The 20,705-nt window shown below is 43.3% G+C and overlaps 1 protein-coding gene across 1 annotated transcript in view; it reads left to right on the plus strand.

Moving 5' to 3' along the window:
* Nucleotides 1-12,053, plus strand: part of NUDCD1 (NudC domain containing 1) — a 48,048-nt gene extending 35,995 nt beyond the window's left edge. The window contains exons 9-10 of the mRNA XM_053395432.1: nt 9,687-9,843; nt 11,009-12,053. Of these exons, the coding sequence (XP_053251407.1) occupies nt 9,687-9,843; nt 11,009-11,301 (450 nt within the window). The 3' untranslated portion in view covers nt 11,302-12,053. The remainder of the gene's footprint in view (nt 1-9,686; nt 9,844-11,008) is intronic.
* The last annotated feature ends 8,652 nt before the right edge of the window (nt 12,054-20,705 follow it).

Here is a 20,705-nt window from a genome sequence, read left to right on the forward strand (position 1 = left end):
GGTGATGATTGGAGGGGAGATGTGCCTGGGAGGGGAGGAGCTGGAGAGAGCAGGGGGATCATTTGCAGTGGTTTAGGGTAGGGCAGGCTTCCTCAACCTCGGCCCTCCAGATGTTTTTGGCCTACAACTCCCATGTGGTCAGGGATGCTGGGAACTGTAGTCCAGTGGCGTAGCGTGGGGGGTGCAGGGGGGGCCGGCCGCACCGGGCGCAACATCTGGGGGGGGCGCTCGCACTCGCAGCTCTCTGCCCCCTGCTAAAATCCACGGGTTAGGGGGCGCAAATTACTTGCCTTGCCCCGGGTGCTGACAACCCACGCTACGCCACTGCTGTAGTCTCAAAACATCTGGCGGGTCAAGGTTGAGGAAGCCTGGGAGAGGGGCAGGTAGGGAAGGCCAGGTAAAGGGCATATGGCACAGGCACTTAATGGTTGTGCCATGTGCCAACCCCACCACCTGGGGAATTGTGGTTGTCCTATCAGCCAGCCGTGGGGCCTGCAGCTGCTGCTGTTGAATATCAGGTCAGCTCTGAATAAGATCTCCCTCATCCATGATCCTGATTGTGGATGAGGAGGCTGATCTGGTCTATATTACTGAAACCTGGGTGGGTGAGCAGAGTGAAAAATACATAGAAGAAGTCAAAGCAGCTGTAGAATTGGGGGCTGGCATAACCTGTTTTACCTGTCCCTTCTCGCTATAGGCTGCCCCATTCAGCCTGATTTGGTGGAGCATTTGGGACAGCCTAATGGAGATGGATGATAGGGGAATTAGCTTAACCTTCCATCCAACCCTTTATGTTTATTTCATTGGCTGAATTTATGGCACAGGTTTCCACACTGGACTTCTTAAAACAGCTTTTGCATCAAGTCTTTGTAGGAAGCATTCAGAATGGCTATTAGCTGATCTTTGAGTTTTAGCAGTGATTTAGCATTTGAAGTCGCCGATGACGAGATCCCATTTCCAGATGCTAGATATACAAATCTGTTTTTTTAAAAAATATGTATATATCATGTACCAGTTCTTCTGTTATCACTTCAAACACTAACTTAAGGAGAGACAAAGTCATATTTTTGATCTCATTGGCAAACTTACTATCTCCTACATCATGCCAAGATATGGTATATGCCCCCCCCGCTTCCTCCAAGATTGAAAATTCTCAGAGATAGTAAGGCAATTCTTTATTTTTATGGGCTGTTACTTTTCTGGGATTTGCTACTTTATGCCTTGGCCAATGGAGCCATGCATCTTCCTTTTATTAGTATTATTTATCTGCTTACTGCCAGTCTCAAGATATGAGCTCAACCAGTCAAGTTGTCTGTCTTTCATTCACTTTAGCTGCTCTTGAAGAGGATTTTCTTTTCCTTCTCTTTCTTGACTCCTTTTGTCCAGGGCAAGTAGTGCACCTTTACACCCCAGTACTTTAGAGATGTACCACTTTCAGGAAATTAATCAGTCTTTTGTGCACTATTAGGTTCGAAGTTTTCTAAATAAAGTAGATCTGATAAATAAAGTAGATTCAATGTCCACAGTTCTTTGTATAATAGTCCATTGTAATATCGTTCTTCTAATTTTGATTTTTCAGTGCACTTTCTCTCCTCCTTCATTAAATAGTTGTGTGTGAAAATAACAGCTCATCTTGTTTGCATCTAAGCCAAAAGGTTGCTGCCATTCATTATTTTAAAAACAGAAAAACTTGTAGAAATCACTTAACTGTGACAGCAAAAGAGGAGTGCTTGCATAGATAACAAGCAGTGAATACATGTTCATGAGAAAGGCAAACTCCCCTTTATGCAGTTGTATCAAATAATTACCAGTTGGCAACCAAGGAAGACAGTTCAATGCAAATGGTTTTGTACTTAATGCCTGTTTGTCATATTTGCTCCTTTCGAGCAGGATGCATACAGTTGGTTACTTCTGAAACTAGATGGGCAAGACACTGGTATGTAATTATGCCATTTGCTGTGGGGAGAGTGGGAACAAAACTGCTAGCACATTTGCAAAGCTAAGCTGGGTCTGGTATGGTTTCAAAATGCACATTTTTCTTCCAGAAATAATCCCTAGAAATTAAAAAAGCATGCACAACAGCGTTAGCCTGAACAATTTGCATTCTTCAAGCTGATCTATCTTCCACCCAAAGACATGGCAGAACTTAAACTTCTTTCACTAGTATGGGATGATAAATGCATATGAGAAATAAGCACAATGTTTGTCTTGCTAGATCAGACCAGAGATGATTTAATCCAGCACTCTGTTGGCCAGCCAGACACTGATGAGCAACATAACAATGAATATAACTTCCTGTTTGTCTGTATCATCTAGCAACTGGAAGTAATGCTCTGCTAAATCATGCTGCTTCTTTTTGTAGTCATTGTGGCCAATAGGTGCTAGAAATGTGCTTCTTGAATTTTTCTAGCCCTTGTATGTTTTTGTGTCGTCGTTCCCCCCCCCCCCCCCAAAGCTCAACCCCACAACATGGTTCTTTTACTTTTTCTTGCTTCTATGATTGGGGTGGTGTGCTTTTTTTCTTTCAATTTCATTTGCTTTTGTTTCTGTGTGTCCATTTGCCACTTGGAGGGCGTATATAGTATTTGGAACAACATCCCCATAGAGATTGGTTGTCTGAGATCAGGTGCCACTCAGCTCCTTTTGCCTCCCTCTATAGAGCAGGCATATTCAACAGGTAGATCATGATCTACTGGTAGATCACTGGACATCTGCGGTAGATCACTGGTAGATCATTGGCTCCCCCCAAAGAAGCTGAACAATTGTGGCTCCCCTAAAAAAAGCTCAACATTTTACTTCCTCCCTGAAAAACTCAACAACTTTGACCCGACCCCCAAAATGGGCCTTCCTCCTTCCTAAAAAAAAACTCAAAAACTTTGACCTCAACCCCAAAAAAGGGAGTAGATCACTGCCAGTTTTTAACTCTGCGAGTAGATTGCAGTCTCTTGGGAGTTGGTCACCGCTGCTCTAGAGCATTGCTTTAAAATAAGCTTTCACATATTGCAACTTGCCAGTCATCTATGGAAGCCCAGGAAAGGGTCAATTAGAAACCCTGTGTCTGCTGTCTGCCTGGGCCTGCAAAACCAAGGGCATTTTCAAGCACCTGAGAAGCCAAACCAAGCAGCTGATAGCTCATCAATCACAAACTGCCAGAAGCTTGACAATGCAGCTTATCTTGGTGGGCTTTGTTTCAAAGTTCCTCTGTACCATCTCCCCGCCTCACTTGTGTGTTTTTGTTTTGTTTTTCCATTTTAAGCATCAGCAGCCAGGTCTTGTTGCGGGCCCCAGCTCTTCATTGCAGTCACCCCTTGCCTCAATTTTTCTAGGTGTCCACGCAGCTCATTCTGCCGATAAAAGTTGACATTTGGAATCAGCATTACAAATAGACAACTTTAGCAGATTGACGAGCTGCATGAAGATTTGCCATCCCAAGGCTTATCCAAGCTCAGATTGTCTGCATTAGCTGCCCATGCTTTGAATGCTGCTTGAATCCAAGAACAGCCCTGAATGTTGGGCATTATGCATAGTTGCACAGAGGCAGCCACTGCTGAAAGCAGTCTGCATTTTGCTTTGAAATTAACTGCTTTCGAGAGTATTAGTGAATTTGGAAACTTCTAATGTGATTCAGACATGGACTCTTGGTACAGGGTTCCTGCACAGACAGAAAAGTGCAGTTAGCTGTTGTCAGCTACTATTGATGTTAATTAACAATTAAATGTATTTTTTCTATATAAAAACAGAGATGCACATTATTTTTGCCTCTAGAATATAGGCGTGGCTGAATCTAATCAACATGCTAAACTGCATTATCTTGTTTGGGTGTGTTTAATCTTTGCATGCAAGGTAATGTAACCAGTGTTTTTTTGAGGCACAGGACTACTATAATGTGAATTCATCTTGTCTGGCCAAAAAAAAATAATCCACAACCGATACATCTCTTTTGTCAGAGATGAAGGGAAATAGCTGCCATTAGTGTCTCTTTATATTCTTTTCTGCTTTTCCTAGTAATCAATGGGTTGGTATTGACTGCTTCTATTTTCTTTTGTGCCTCAAAAATAATTGCCATCTTGCAAACTGTAATTATTTTTTTGCAGACTAGTTTAGAATATCAGTAGGCCTGTCCTTTCTACCTTGCGGGGCTTTTCTGTATTTTAAAATTACTGGGTAACTAGGTGCCTTTAGCTAATTTCTTGCCTGATAAATTTCAAAGCAAGCAACTCTTCTCTCCTGTCTGTTGATGAGGGAGAGGGATCTCTTTTTCTACCATCCCTTGATGCAGATTCTATCCCTGCTCCACAATATTCTGCGATCTCTTGCCCATCTGGGTCCAAGTTCCTACATCCATAATGTACATTGAACACATGAACCAAGGCAGTCTTTGACTAGGCTCAGGTGTATGGTGCTGTTACTTGTGCAAAAATTGCTTGGGCAGTCATGGTTGTAGAGAAGGACCTGGCTTTCAATCTGTTGCATGATAAGATGAGGAAAGGTGGTCAAGAATGGTGTGTCTTGTAATCTGCCAACACCTGGAGGGTCACAGTTGTTCGCCTACAATACAGAACAAATTTCAGTGTCATTGTAATAATAATAATAACAATAATTTATTTATACCCTGCCCATCTGGTTGGGTTTCTCCAGCCACTCTGGGCGGCTCCTAGCGGAATACTACTACTAATAATAATAATGATAATAAAGCTATAAAGCATCAAACATTAAAAACTTCCCTAAACAGGGCTGCCTTCAGATGTCTTCTAAAAGTCAGATAGTTGTTTATTTCCTTGACATGATGGAAGGGCATTCCACAGGGTGGGCGTCACCACCAAGAAGGCCCACTACCTGGTTCCCTGTAACTTCACTTTTTGCAGTGAGGGAACCGCCAGAAGGCCTTCGGAGCTGGCAGTTTCTCAGTGTCCAGGCTGAACAGTGGGGGTGGAGACGCTCCTTCAGGTATACTGGGCCGAGGCAGTTTAGGGCTTTAAAGGTCAGCACCAACACTTTGAATTGTGCTTGGAAATGTACTGGGAGCCAATGTAGGTACAGTGGTACCTCGGTTTAAGAACAGCCCTGTTTGTGCACTATTCAGTATACAAACTCCACAAAACCGAAGTAGTGTTCCAGTTAGTGAACTTTACCTCAGTCTTTGAACAGAAGCGGAACGGTGGAAGGGCACTGGGGATGGGAGGCCTCATTAGGGAAGGCGCGTCTCGGTTTAAGAACGGACTTCCGGAACGGATTAAGTTAATAAACCGAGGTACCACTGTATTTCAGTGTAGATACCCCTTAAAATGTCCAGGTCTCGGAAGTCAACAGCTGCAAGATTCTAAGGTTTCTTAACCGTATTTTCTGCTCTATAAGACGCACCAGACTATAAGACGCACCTAGTTTTTGGAGGAGGGAAAACAAGAAAAAAAATATTCTGAATCTCAGAAGCCAGAACAACAAGAGGGATCGCTGCGCAGCGAAAGCAAAAAATATGGTAATTCCTGACGAAAGTTCTTCCATTTTAGAAACAAGAAGCTATCCACCAGTAAGAAAATATTGCTAATTTTGAGCAGTTTCCGCTCTTGTTTCTCCTTAAGCCTAAAACTGATACTGCAAGGAGTGAGTTGTGTGAAGGGGGCATCACACAGTTACCAGGAGTAGCACCGTGTTTCTGGTCCTGACTTGGACATCCATGTAGACTGCTTGCCAGGAAGAAGCCTTTGCACAAATAGCTGTTCACTCAGACTTCTTCACTGCATGCAGTTGGCGTTAACTTGTGCCCAGACCCTCCCAGTGTCCATTTTGAATGACAAAGAATAATCCTTGGGACCAACCTGCAGCTGCCTGAGAAAGCTAGCCGATCTCTAACCCTCTTGTGAGCACCAGGGTGAGTGGGTAGGTGCATGTTTCAGACGCAGCCTCATTATGGAATTTTCTCAAAAGAAGCTTGGCAGTTTGCCTCTGGTTTTATCTTTAAGTAGCAAAAAGCTTTCTGTTCCAGTAGGTGCCGGGGAGAGTAAGTGGAATTGATTTTGGAGGCTCTGTCATGTGCTGCTAGTATGCTGTTTTATGCTTTTCTGATCAGGGGCTTTTCATCTCTCTTTAGATACTGTGTTGGGCTTTTTCTTCTTCTTTTTTCTTGTGAGGTTCCCAGGAGGTTCAGGGAACCATATGGTAGGAAACAAATCTCAAAACAAATTGAATGCATGCACAAGAAACATGTCTATCCTGAAGGCTGTCTAGCAGAGAAGCATCTTTGTGTCCCGCCTCCCATCTATACTGGGTTAATTTAATGTTTATCAGTATGTAGCATATTTTAGCCAACCACCTCTCTGGATTGCACTTCATCACCCCTTCATATGGGCTCCAGTTGGGTAGCTTAAGGTTCTCATGCACGCACAATAGAATCAGGCACAATAGAATCAGGGAAGCCAAATTACAGGGAACCAGGCAGAGGGCCTTCTCGGTAGTGGCACCCACCCTGTGGAACGCCCTCCCACCAGTGGAACGCCCTCCCACCAAAGAGAAAAACAAACTACCAGACTTTTAGAAGACATCTGAAGGCAGCCCTGTTTAGGGAAGCTTTTAATGTTTGACAGACTATTGTATTTTAATATTTTGTTGCAAACCACCCAGAGTGGCTGGGAAAACCCAGCCAGATGGGCAGGGTATAAATAAATTATTATTATTATTATTATTATTATTATTATTATTATTATTATTACTACTACTACTAAAGTAATGTATTCATTAGGTTTGCCTTATTTCATTAGGAACTATAATGAACCATGAGAATCCCAGTAAGAGAGACATCTTCTTGATCTTAACTTGTGTGGGGAGTGTGTACGTTCAAAGATACTGGGTAGAAGGAGAAAAGGGCGGGGGGAGAGGGAAATAATATTAATAACAGTAATCTGTTTTGAATTAGTCCATGGAGAAGCTTACGTTTCTCTACGGCCTTCCATTCTGGTGTTCCTAATGCAGAGTTGGATTAGAAGTAATGTGGATTCAGGCATTATTTATTCAAGGGAGTCAGCATATGATATTAGAATCTGCCAGCAATGTTATTACTGCGGACAGTGCATGATGTATAGTCAATGGGACTCTCAGAATCATAGTAGAAATACTGATTAACTGACCTAGAAAATCATTTCTCTGAAAACGTTACCTTTCTCAGTCTCTGCTGTTCATCCGCAGCACGGGGGGTGGGGGCTGGAGTGTCATCCAGCGACTGGTGGTGCTGAGATTGGGGATACAAATGTAAACGTGTAAAACGGGCAAGTCCTGATATCAGTGGCCTTACAGTTTTGCCTCTTTGCAACAAATAATGTCCAGAGAGCCTGCTTTAGAGGAGAAAACAAATGGGTCATAGTTGCATGGCAGAGATGCTGCCGTGTGCAGAAAGATTTCTGCATGAAACCACGGAATGCTGTTGCCAGCCAGTGCATACATTACTAAGCTGGATCTGACATGGTCTAAGACTTCTTCTGTTCTTAAACTAAGAAAATATTTAAAAAGGGAAAAACAACAACCCTGAAGTAGATACAGAATTTAACAAACTAGCCGAAGAGCAGACGGGTGCTTAAGCCCCCAGTTCTCTGGACTTCAGATGTCGGCTAGCCCTGCCTTTGGTTACAAGTTGCCGTCTTGGCTGAAACAGCCAGATTGTTCTTTTTTCTGAAAAAAACAGCTGCTGGCGATGTAGCCTTTGCATCTAGCGGATCTGCTTCAATCCTTCTCGGCGTGCAAAGCAGAGCAGTTTATTTTCATGCCATTAGACGCCTGAGAAGTAGGTGCTTAAATTGGCTTAAACATTATCTTTACAAAATGGGGCTGTCATGGTCCCAGACCACTCAGAGATCTAGACAGCTGTCCTTGCTGCTTTTAGGCACAGGCTGTCCACTCTTGGCAGATCAGAGAAACCTTGCTTGTCATGGGGGAATAAATAAGCCCTCCTAACTCCCGGCACCCATTGCAACGTCCTCCTTCCAGAGGTAGCCTTTGCCTTCCTCTGGCTTCTCTCTTCCTCCCTGGCTCCTTCTGAGACTTATAAGCCATCACCCACCACCCTTGCTTAGCTGTTGCCCATCCTGACTGGTTGCTGGTTGGACTACTTGTGAGCAAGCAGCCATTTCTTCCCCCACATCCTCTTTTGGAAGACGTGGCACTTGTGGGTTGGTGGTTTCATTTACCGTTATAATTGTAGCTGTTGTTCAATGTATATAGCAAGCCCTGGCAATTCACCAGTGGGTTTTGAGAAAAGTAGGTGTCGCTGGTAGTCTTTCTAAAGGAAGTTTTGAATTTCTGTTTCTTTATTTTTATTTTTGAGTAACAAACACTACATAAATATTACCGTTAGGGGGGAGAAACAGGAAACAGAGGTGCAAGTCAGTGCTTAGATACTTAAACAGTAATGTCTAGCAATAGCCTTAAGTTCTATATTGATACTTGTTTTGCTTCCCCGTCCTAAACGTGCCCAGTAATTTCATAGTTTAAATGGGTTCAGTCCTGTCTGAAACTTCAGAATCTGAACGAATTTAAAAAGTAAAGATTATATTCAGACTAAAATGATAAATGTATTTATACATGTATTTATACAGCTGTGCTGTATGGTTTATTTGTTGCCTATTTATCGTACCTATCAGTTCGAAAGCACGTCAAAGTGCAAGTAGATAAATAGGTACTGCTCCGGCGGGAAGGTAAACAGTGTTTACATGTGCTGCTCTGATTCGCCAGCAGCAGCTTAGTCATGCTGGCCACATGAACCGGAAGCTGTATGCCGGCTCCCTTGGCCAATAACGCGAGATGAGCGCCGCAACCCCAGAGTCGGTCACGACTGGACCTAATGGTCAGGGGTCCCTTTACTAAGAGTCCAAGGTGGCATGCATTTTAACCTCATGATGACACAGGGAGCTAGATTATACAGTACTGTGAAATAGCCATTAGCTCATAGTCAACCAGCAAGTTTCATGGCCGAGTGGAGGTCTGAACTTCAGTGTCCCAGCTTCTAAGCCAACATGCCCCCCTGGCTGTTAGGAATAGAATTTAGGGTAATCTTTGAACCATGAGGAAGCGGTTTTGAATGGATCTAATGTTGCACTCACAGGGACGTGGGTGGCGCTGTGGGTTAAAGCCTCAGCGCCTAGGACTTGCCGATCGAAAGGTCGGCGGTTCGAATCCCCGCTGCGGGGTGCGCTCCTGTCGCTCGGTCCCAGCGCCTGCCAACCTAGCAGTTCGAAAGCACCCTCGGGTGCAAGTAGATAAATAAGGACCGCTTACTAGCGGGAAAGTAAACGGCGTTTCCGTGTGCTGCGCTGGCTCGCCAGATGCAGCTTTGTCACGCTGGCCACGTGACCCGGAAGTGTCTGCGGACAGCGCTGGCCCCCGGCCTCTTGAGTGAGATGGGCGCACAACCCTAGAGTCTGGCAAGACTGGCCCGTACGGGCAGGGGTACCTTTACCTTTAATGTTGCACTAAAACATTCCTTGGTGTAAGTAAACCACCGTTCATATCTATGTCAGGGCAGGGGGGGAACCAAAACTGACTGTAGCTCTGCTGGTCCTCCACAGTGCATGGATACCTGCTCTATCAATTTTCTTTCACTCCCCTCCCCCAACTGCTGTGAAGCTGCTAATGCTACATATAAGCAAGAAGATAAGCTTTACATTTGTATGAAAAGGATCCCCCCCTTTTTTTGTCTGCAGGTGAATCTTGGAAGCAACCAGTACCTCTTCTCAACGGTCGTGGATCCCAAGGAAATGCCATGCTTCTGCTTACGCCATGATGTCGATGCTCTTCTCTGGCAGCCACGCCCAGATCAGCAGGACAAATGGGAGCACATTTCAACCTTCAATGCCTTAGGTATGGGAGGAAGGCTTTTTGAAATAGCATTTCTCTTCCTTATAAAGCTGTGGTCCATAACTCTTCCAACACTTCCGTGCAGTATCTCTGATCTCAACCATAACAGAGCTCTCTGTCTTTCAAAACTCGGTTGATAAATCGCTGCATCTTGGAAAGTAGCTAAACGCTAAGCTGACTTCCGTAATGACTTAAAAGGGAATAAGCAACCAACTGACAATGGGGAAAAAAATCAGTATAATCTTAATTACTGCCTCCTCATCATAGCCAACTAATTGAGAATGGAGATCTCTAAAATCTTAATTACTATCTCATCAGCAAGCCAAGTTTCTTCAGAATTAAATAGAAATTAGTTTTATGGATGAAGGGTTCTACAGTGCCATCTGGAGAACATAAATAGAATCTATGTCCACAGATAAAAAACATATTTCAGGGTTGTGTGCAGTTAAGCTGTAGGTAGACTCAATGGGTCTAAGTTAGTCATGGCCATTAATTTCTGTGGGCCTGCTCTCAGGAGAACTTAGTTCGAGACAACTCCCAGATCAAATTTGAGGATCAATTCCAAGTTACTTGCTCCAGAGTGGGGGGAAATCCATAAAAAATTTCCAGGCACGCTGACTGACTTGAGTGGATTTCACTGAGCACACTACTGGCAGAAGGAGTGCTGTAGTATTACCCATCTTATACCCTTTGGAAGATTTCAATTCAGGATTGTGTTGATGTAAAAAATACAACAACACTTTAGGGTTTTGGGTTTTTTAGCTGGCATTCTTCGTTGTGGAAAATAACAGGGAATCCTAAAGCATTTTTGCTTTAATCATCCCATAATTTTTAATGAATAACACTTTGTGGTGAATTTCCACATCTTTGGGCCACTTCATATACTGAATTTTTCAGAGGCCAGTACAGTGGTACCTCGGGTTAAGTACTTAATTCGTTCTGGAGGTCCGTTCTTAACCTGAAGACCACTTTAGCTAATGGGGCCTCCTGCTGCCACTGCGCTGCCGCTGCACGATTTCTGTTCTCATCCTGAAGCAAAGTTCTTAACCCGATGTACTATTTCTGGGTTAGCGGAGTCTGTAACCTGAAGCGTATGTAACCTGAAGTGTATGTAACCCAAGGTACCACTGTAGCCCTATCTTCTTTTTATTGTCTGTGTGTGCTTCAGGTTATGTGCAAGCATCAAAGCAAGACAAGAAGTTTATGGCGTGTGCCCCAAATCACTCCTATTCTGCCCTTTGCGAGTGCCTGCGACGCGTGTTCATCTATCGGCAACCGACTCCTCTGTCTACTGTTCTCTACAACAGGAAGGAAGGAAGACAAGTGGGGCAAGTTGCAAAGCAGTTGGTAGCGACTCTTGAAACCCATGACCCCGTTTTGGGGTTCCAGGCAACAAACGAGAGATTGTTCGTTCTGACGACGAAAGTGCTCTTCATAATAAAAGTGAACACTGAGAACTAATGACCAAACGTATTGCGTTATCGTTGCATTCAAAATTGGCTCAAATAGTGACTGCATAAAAAAAATATTAGGAAAGTACAGAGGTATGCTGTAAGTTCAAAAGCAACATTTATCGCACCATGACCAAAATGTATCTTCGCATTTGCCTTGTATTTAATAGAGACAAGTTTTCGGCTTTATTTTTTAATAAACAGTTCATTATTTGTGCAAGGTTGCAGTTCTGTTAAGGAAGTGCAAGGAATTTGTTTGTTTTTATCTTTCCAGCAGGTGCTTCCATGAAATGGTTAATTTGCTGCTTTTCCAAATAGTTTCCAGTCACATATTTTTTAATAATAGCTGGTTGAAAGTACATTGTTCATTTTTCTTCATTTTTTTTTTTATTACAGCAATGTCTTATCTGGCATGCTAAGTCAAATCACTCCATATATATGTGTGTGGAAATCTACCAGAATAATTAAAATGTAATTTGCAGCCTTAGTTAAAAAGGCGGGGTTATTTGTTTTCATTTTTGTTTTGTTTGCTTTTTCATCTCTATAAATGTCTCCATGCTTAGCACTTTGCATTGGCTCATCGGATAAACGATAGTTAGCACGAACATCTTACTTTCCTCTGCTATTTTTTTTTAATTAACTCTGAAACTTCTCATTATGTGTAAACTTTGATTGTGTTTGGGTTCCAGATGAAAATCTTCAACCTTTTTAGAAATAAAGTGGGTTTTTAAAGAGCAAGCAAATAAATAAATACATAAATAATACTGATGTTCTTGTCTTCTTTCCCCTGATGTTGAGGTAGGAGCTCTGATTTGAGGGAGAATAACTAGGGGTTTGAGGGCACTCAGTTCTACAGCTGCTATTACTGTCTGAAGGTAAGAGATAATGAATCTAAACAATGCCATAGGTAAGCCTCTTATGAGAAGAGGAGGTTCAGCACTGTTGCAGAAGCAGGAAGGTAGCTGCTCTGCAACTGTTCAAAGGCACACAAAATCCACTTCAGTATGATCATGATGCGGGTGAGATCTTTGAAAAATTAAACCAGTTTGTGGACATGATGCAAGCAAGATGCACTCACCTATTTTTCCTTTCATCAGCCAGCCCTGCTGCGAAGCTAAATTTTACTGTTGGAGAAAAAGCTCCTTTATAAAATAACGATTCATTAGTTATATAATAATTCCTCTCCTGAACACAACAGCACATTTATTTATATGCTTCATAAAATTTATCACTTGATGGTTAAAAAAACACCTGCCCACTCTCAAAGCTGTTTACAAAAAGTTAAAACAATAAGATCAGGAAGAATTTGCAATACTTTAAAACAAACGAAAAGTTAAATACTAAAACATTAAGATTCATGTCAGCATTTATGAAGCTAAGAGTTGTGGGAAGTTTGTTTTCTCTGTCTCTTGTGGCAGAGAAAGAAAAACAAATAGCTCCCTACTCATTTCTTCACATAGTCTTCATTATAGCAGACAAAAAAAGGCAAGCATGGAAAATGTAGCTTAACTTCCAAAGGTTACCAACGGAGCAAATCTAACCATAAAAAGGTTTTATTTCCCTCTTAATGATACTTCTGTACACTTTTTGGAAATAGAATAGTACTTGCAATGAATCAAAGTTTTGCAGCACACATCTAAATCTTGTTCGACCCAAGCATACAAAGATTGATCTCCACATCTCGTAGTGTATCCCCAGCAAAGATAGAGAAGTATCCTAATTCCAAATACGGTTGGATCTCCCATTTCATACACTGTGTTCCACAGCAGGAGGGAAGAAATGGAATGACCCACTTCTGTTCCCACTGTTAAGGGACACAGAGATTATTGTGGGTCTAATTTAAACAGATCCCTCCATAGCAGCAGGGCATAGCTTATCATTTGATAATAGCAATGGGTAAAATAATTGACTTTGGCAAGTTATTCTTGATTGTTGGGCGCAGCCAGTGCTTAGCCTGCCATGTAAAATTATTTGCATCCTAAATACGGTGTTATCCATTAATTGACTCCTAAAGCAGGATGGCACAAAGGTTTCAATCTGAGTGTGTTACATGTGCTGTAATGCAATTTTGGGATTAAAAGGCCTATCCTTGAGTTGTTGTTGTTGTTGTTAAATTAATTTTTGTGCTGCCCTTCATTTGAAGATCACAGGGCAGTTTACAGCATAAAAACACAAAAATACATGACATAATAACAAATTAACCAATACCGACCAAGGTTTGTTGCTCCAAGCCACATGACCAACCACTGCTAGCCAAAAGCAAAATCTTCCAAATGTCTCCTCCCAGCCATGTGGGAGGAAATGGGCATCGGATGCCATAACAGAAAAGGCAACAAGGCAGCATCTGAAGAAGGAAAGGGTGCCAATTTTTAGTTTTTTAAAAAAAGAAAAAACCATAACAACTTAGTTCAAGGAGCAGGTTTGTTTAGGCTGGTGACTGGGACCAGCTTAGTATGGGTAGCATAACATCTACAGTTTTGCTTAAATGGATTGTGCCTAATTTACAAGCAAAATATCACAGTCAAAACCTCACAACCCAGAACGACCCACATTTCTCTCCAGAGGCGTTTTGGCTAACTGAATACCTCCAGCAACTTAGGGGAACTTTGCATGGTACATACTCCATTTGGCAATTTCAGCATTGAGTGTGACTGGGGCACTGGAGGTTAATATGGACATATCAAACTTCCAGATCCCCAGGGCCAACTGTACATATTTTAACTTTGTGAAGTAATGTGTTTGTTCTTTTTAAAAATTTCAAATAAATTGTATTACGGCAGAGCCGTATGAATTGTCGATGTCATTAAAACTTCCTTTCCAGAGACTGCCGCTGACTAGGAGCAATAGCTCAAAACGCGTAGGACATTTTAATTTACAAGGAAATAATTTACAGCAGCAGCAGCTGCTTTGTACAGAGATGGAAAAAATGCAATCCATTCCCTGCCACTGTGAAATTTGGTTAGCTACGATGCATCGAATGAATATCCATTCAAGCCGTAGCTTCTTCCTGCCAGAGAGAGTTTCTGAAAGTTATTGGGAAAGTTCAAGAGACATCTCTTGGTAAAGTTTTTCTGAAAATAGCATCTGGCAAGAAAGATGCTACAGAATGGGCTGGGCACCTGTGACCCTCCAGATCCCTTACAGTGAAGGCTGATCCATTAGGATGAATGAAGCACTGTCCCAGCAACCTCAATCTGCCCCCAGCCAACCCTCACTTGCCTGCCTTCTACTGTTGGTCTCCTTACCGTCTACCCTACCAGTCCTCATGGGCACAAGCTCTGGAGGGTTAGGAGAACCCCAAAAACATCACCAGAGAGGAGGGGATATTGTTCCAGCAGGCAGGCAGAAAGGATCACACTGGCAGAGAACAATCATATTGCTGCATCATTGAATTCCCCCCACGCAGCGAAGGTTCATGCTTAACATTGGGGGAGCAAAAGGGCGTCATCCAATTGAGGAGTGATTTGAGAGAAAGAGAGTATTAAGAATTGGTGTCTTGAGTTTGCCAGTGTGGTATAGTGGTTAAGAGCGGTAGTCTCGTAATCTGGTGAACCAGGTTCAATTCCCCGCTCCTCCACATGCAGCTGCTGGGTGACCTTGGGCTAGTCACACTTCTCTGAAATCTCTCAGCCTCACTCACCTCACAGAGTGTTTGTTGTGGGGGAGGAAGGGAAAGGAGATTGTTAGCTGCTTTGAGACTCCTTAGGGTAGTGATAAAGTGGGATATCAAATCCAAACTCCTCCTCGTCCTCGTCCTCCTCCTCTTCTTCTTCTTCTTCTTCTTCTTCTTCTTCTTCTTCTTCTTCTCTTCTTCTTTATTCCCTATTGTGCTGTTTTTGGATGGTAACCATACCCACAGATCCACAGAAAACCCTGGTCAAGGAAGTCTACTCATAGCCTTCCTTTGCTGGGTGCCACCCTTAGATTGTAATGCTGTGGGGAAGGAACGGCTTGTTTTTATTGATTGCTGTGTGCACAACTCTGAGAGTCTTTGGGGAGGGAAAACATTTCAAATAAATATACTAAATGGAATCCCCATGGAATCATGCATGCTGGTGACTTCTGGAGTTACGTTTTGTAACACTTTCAGGAAGTCACGGTTTGGGGACAGGGCCTAGGAATATTGTCAAAAGCTATTTCCGTTGCAGCATTTATATGCATTCTGGCCATAGCTGGACTCGGCCCAATATTTATGAACTGTCCACCAAGACACCCTCCCTGTTTGTTTTCTACAAATTTTTTACCCTGAAGTTGGCTGGGCTATTATTCATTGTGAAAGGTGTCACAATGAGTTTTTTTCAAGGTCTGCTCATTTAACTTTGCTGATGGCAAGACCCAGACTTCCTGCTCAAAAACCAAATGCTACGCTACACGATCTCAGAGTCTGCATTTCTTTTTTTCCCCTGCAGCACATTAAATGAATGGATAGTGGGACTCAGAAGATCAGCCACTTTGGCTAACCCCTCTTTCTACCTGTACACAACCAGATTCCAATAAGCAATTAGGCTTAATAATAGAGCAGGAATGGGGAATCTGTGAGCCTGCAGATGCTGCTGGACTACAGCTCCCATCACCCCTGACTGTTGGTCATGCTAGCTGGGGCTGATGGGACTTTGAATGCAATAATATCAGAGTATAATAACAGGTTCCCCATCTCTGCAGTAAAGGAATATATGCCTGCAAATTTTTCATTCTCCTTCCTTTCATCAGTCTTGTTTCAGACAGTCATTGTACTTCTGACAGCCTATATTCTAATAGTGGGTGGGTGTCTAATAAACCCCTATTTTTAAAAAATTAAAACAAAACAAATCACAGCCAGAAGCAGTGGCCTGGAATGAGCTGTCTTGGAATGAGCCATAAGGAACTGTGAGGAGTAGGGAATAGCACAGACACCACGGAGGCCTTTGACTATTAGAAAATAAGATTCACTCTAGGCAAAATATCTGTATAATTCACAAATTATTAAGTCCCTACCATTCTGCATAGCTCCTGTTGGCAAAAGGCAACAGAGAACATGGTTTAAAAAGAAAGGAGGGAGGGAATTGCCTTAGCTGCTGCTGGCTAGAAGATGCAGCAATTGTTACTGGGGATAATTAGGAATGAAGTAATCAAGTTTCCCCATTAAGTCATCTTACTTAATTCCCCTTTTTAATAAATGTTTAAGTTAGATTGTAAGCCTGCAGGTATGAACACCTGTCTTGTACAATCTCCACAGGCTACAGAGAACTAATAATCATTTTGGCAGGCAGGTTTTCTTCTGAGAGAGCAGAGCCCACACGGATAACCACTCAGACTGATTTGTGGTAAAGGCTGTCTTCTCGTTGGTGGTGGCAGCTGGTGCCCATTGGGGATCGCTAGAACAGAAGGCATGGAGACCCAGAATAAGTGGAACCAGAGACAAGGACAGGCACTGCCCCATTTTGCCCTAAGGGACCGGCCTCCACCACTTATTTAGCAAGATGACAATACAGTTCTCCAGGACGTGATTGCTCACCCTGGAATATTTTAATCATGCCTCTGGTTTAGTGAGAACATTGGGGGGGGGGCGTGACCCACCAGGAACTCTTCCCCATTGGCACAGAGGCCAGGTCTCCATATACTGTATGTTTCTCCTTGAAAATGGCCTGGGCTAGGCATGTGGACGGTTGTTAAGAGAACAGCAGAGGTAGAATACAGGTACATTTCTAGACCAGCTTCCTGTTTCCCACAGTGGTCAACTATAGGCCTGCAGGAAGCCCCCATGCAGGAAGCCGGCCGGGACCATATAGCACTGGTCCTAAAGGATCTACACTGGCTCCCAGTCAATTTCCAAGCACAATTCAATGGCCTTGTCCCTGAAGGACCGTCTCCAGCTCCATTGTCCAACTCAGACAATGAGGCCCAGCTCTGAGGCTCTTCTGACAGTTCCCTCACTGCGTGATGTGAAGCTACAGAGAACCAGGCAGAGGGCCTTTTTGGTAGTGGTGCCTGCCCTGTGGAACATCTTCCCATCAGATGTCAAACAGATAAACAACTATCTGACTTTCAGAAGACATTTGAAGGCAGCCCTGTTCAGGGAAGTTTTTAATGGTTGATGTTTTATTGTGTTTTCAATATTTTGTTGGGAGCCACCTAGAGTGGCTTGGGCCACCCAGTCAGGTGGGAATCATCATCATCATCATCAAGCACAATTCTCTCCCATTGCTGTTGTGGCATACAGAAGGACCCAGGTTCAACCCTTGGCATGTCCAGGAAGGACTGAAAAATTCCCTGTCTGAAACCCTGGAGAGATGCTGAGCTAGATGAGCCCATGTTCTCACTTGGTATAAGTCAACTTTCTGTATTCCACTACAACTGCTGTTCAAAGACCTGCTGCCTCTGATCTTGGAAGGAGTATATGGTAGCCACTGTGGCTTGCAGCCATTGACAGCTGTCTCCACCATGAGTCTAATCCCACTTTAATGTCATCTGAACTGGTGACCATCACAACACCTCCCAGCTCTTCCTTTTCCCCCATCCTGAACCTTCCAGCATTCAGCTTCATTGGAGGGCCCTGAGGTTATTGCATTATTAAAGGTAAAGGGACCCCTGAACATTAGGTCCAGTCGTGACCGACTCTGGGGTTGCGGCGCTCATTTCGCTTTATTGGCCAAGGGAGCCGACGTCATGTGACCAGCATGACTAAGCCACTTCTGGCGAACCAGAACAGCACACGGAAACGCCGTTTACCTTCCCGCTGGAGCGGTACCTATTTATCTACTTGTACTTTGATGTGCTTTTGAACTGCTAGGTTGGCAGGAGCAAGGACCGAGCAATGGGAGCTCACCCCCTTGTGGGGATTCGAACTGCCGACCTTCCGATCAGCAAGTCCTAGGCTTTAACCTACAGTGCCACCCGCGTCCCATCTTGCATTATCAGAAGGGGTCAAAAGCCTTACATTCTTCACCTTATGCAAAATTTTATGCACCTTCCAACATCCATGCCCTGCCTCACCTCTTTTCTAAACTCAGCAGCCCCAGATGAGCCATAGATCAAGCCCAGACCAAAACTCTGATCCTGGATATTTATTTATTACATTTATCTCCCTGTTCCAGGTAGCACACCTGAGATTATGCGTTGCAACAATCCTGTTTGTGCCCCCAAGGGACTCTGCCTTCCAGTGTTTAATATTAAGAGCAGGTGTGCTGCGTTATGTACTGCTGACTGAGCCTGGAAATGAAGTTCGCATTGGCAGAGGCTTAAGGACTCCCTAGACTGGCATTAATCTCCATTATGGTGTCACTCTTGTTTAATGCTAAGACAAGTTGATTGAGGGTGAGTGACTGCAAAGCACATTGTTGTGAAATAGCAGCATCCAACTCTGGCTCTCTTGATAGCCTCCCAATAGAATATAAACAAACAATGACCAGAAATTGCCGGGTAAAGATTTTGCAATGAGGCACAATACATTCGGATGTATAATGGACTAGTTTTAAAAGAGGTTTTTGTAACAGCAAAGGCTGCAGGAATCTCAGCGCCTCTGATTTGTAAAGAGTTCTGCTACATTTTGTAAAGAGTTCTAACTCCATTTACCTGGGAGTAAGCTCCTGGTGGATTCAATAGGACTTATTCAATAGGACTTATTTCTGAGTAGGCATGGTGAGGATCATACTGTCAATGTTAGGGTTAAAATTGGTTTTTCTAAAATGACTGAGATGTAAAAAGGTTAAAAATTGGGGACAAGAACTTGCTGAGCCAACAATTTGAACTGGAATACAAGAGGGGGAGGTGGGGGGAAGTCAGGAAAATATGTTACTGAAAGTGAAGACTTTGAATTTTATGTGTTTTTAAATCTTTTGTTTTGTTTTGTTTTCTTATTTGTGTTTTTGTGTTTTTTCTTTGATTTTTATTTTTTTTGGATAATGGAAAAATCTTAATAAATATCATTTTAAAAAAACACCATACTGTCAATGTTAGGGTTGTCACTGGAAGATAAATAGCAATAGTAGGAATTTGAAACTAGCTGAAATAAAAAGATTTGCCCTAGGAGTCCTAATCTGGTTTTTTTAAAAAAATCATTAATTCATAACTGATGTTGAGAAGTTGTTGCATATATTTTAAGAGAACAGTTGTACCTTGGTTTTCAAACAGCTTAGTTCATGAACAACTCGGAACGTGAACATCGCAAACCTGGAAGTAGGTGTTCCAGTTTGCGAACTTTGCCTCGGAAGTCTGGCATGGCTTCTGTGGCTTCTGATTGGCTGCAGAATGCTACTTCAGCCAATCAGAAGCCGCTCCTTGGTTTCCGAAGTCGAACGGACATCCGGAATGCATTATGTTTGAAAACCAAGGTACGGCTGTATGAAGAAAAGCTTTGATTTTACTTCTAGCATTACAAGCTTGAAAGTCCATTCCACTGGTTTTCTTTTCTTCAGACTTCCCCTTCTTATGTGCTTCCATGGTTTGGGATGGGGGTGAGGCTTGTACTGATTTCTGGTGTGTGTGTGTGGTTTGTGTAGATGGGACATGCCTCAAGATGTGTTTTTCAGCTTCTGAAATTGCCATGAGGTTTTTCTTGGTTGATACAAATTGCAGGAAGTCCTGGAGGATATATATTATCTAAGTCTTTTCAGTCTGGGTTTGGGGACTGGACCTGCCTGCCTTTGTTGCCCAGACTGATGATCTGTATTAAGAGCAGGACAGGGAGGATGCAACTCTGTTTCTCCTTGTTATAAATATATTATCAGGATCAGGGCTCCCTGATCCTGAATTGGGTAACTGTGCCCCTGAAGGACCAGGTGCGCAGCCTGGGAGTCATTTTGGAATCACAGCTGTCCATGGAGGCGCAGGTCAATTCTGTGTCCAGGGCAGCTGTTTACCAGCTCCATCTGGTATGCAGGCTGAGACCCTACCTGCCCGCAGACTGTCTTGCCAGAGTGGTGCATGCTCTAGCTATCTCCCGCTTGGATTACTGCAATGCGCTCTATGTGGGGCTACCTTTGAAGGAGACTCGGAAACTGTAATTAATCCAGAATGCGGCAGCTAGACTGGTGACTGGAAGCGGCAGCCGAGACCATATAACACCGGTCCTGAAAGATCTTCATTGGCTCCCAGTACGTTTCCGAGCACAATTCAAAGTGTTGGTGCTGACTTTTAAACCCCTAAATGGCCTCGGTCCTATATACCTGAAGGAGCATCTCCACCCCCATTGTTCAGCCCGGACACTGAGATCCAGTACCGAGGGCCTTCTGGCGGTTCCCTCACTGCGAAAAGTGAGGTTACAGGGAACCAGGGAAAAGTGAGGTTACAGGGCCTTCTCAGTAGTGGTGCCTGCCCTGTGGAACGCCCTCCCAGCAGATGTCTAGGCAATAAGCAACTATTTTACTTTTAAAAGACAACTGAAGGCTGCCCTGTTTAGAGAAGTTTTTAATGTTTGATGCTGTATTGTTTTTAATA

Source organism: Podarcis raffonei, chromosome 7 (genome assembly GCF_027172205.1).
Source record: "Podarcis raffonei isolate rPodRaf1 chromosome 7, rPodRaf1.pri, whole genome shotgun sequence".
Classification (NCBI taxonomy): Eukaryota; Metazoa; Chordata; class Lepidosauria; order Squamata; family Lacertidae; genus Podarcis; species Podarcis raffonei.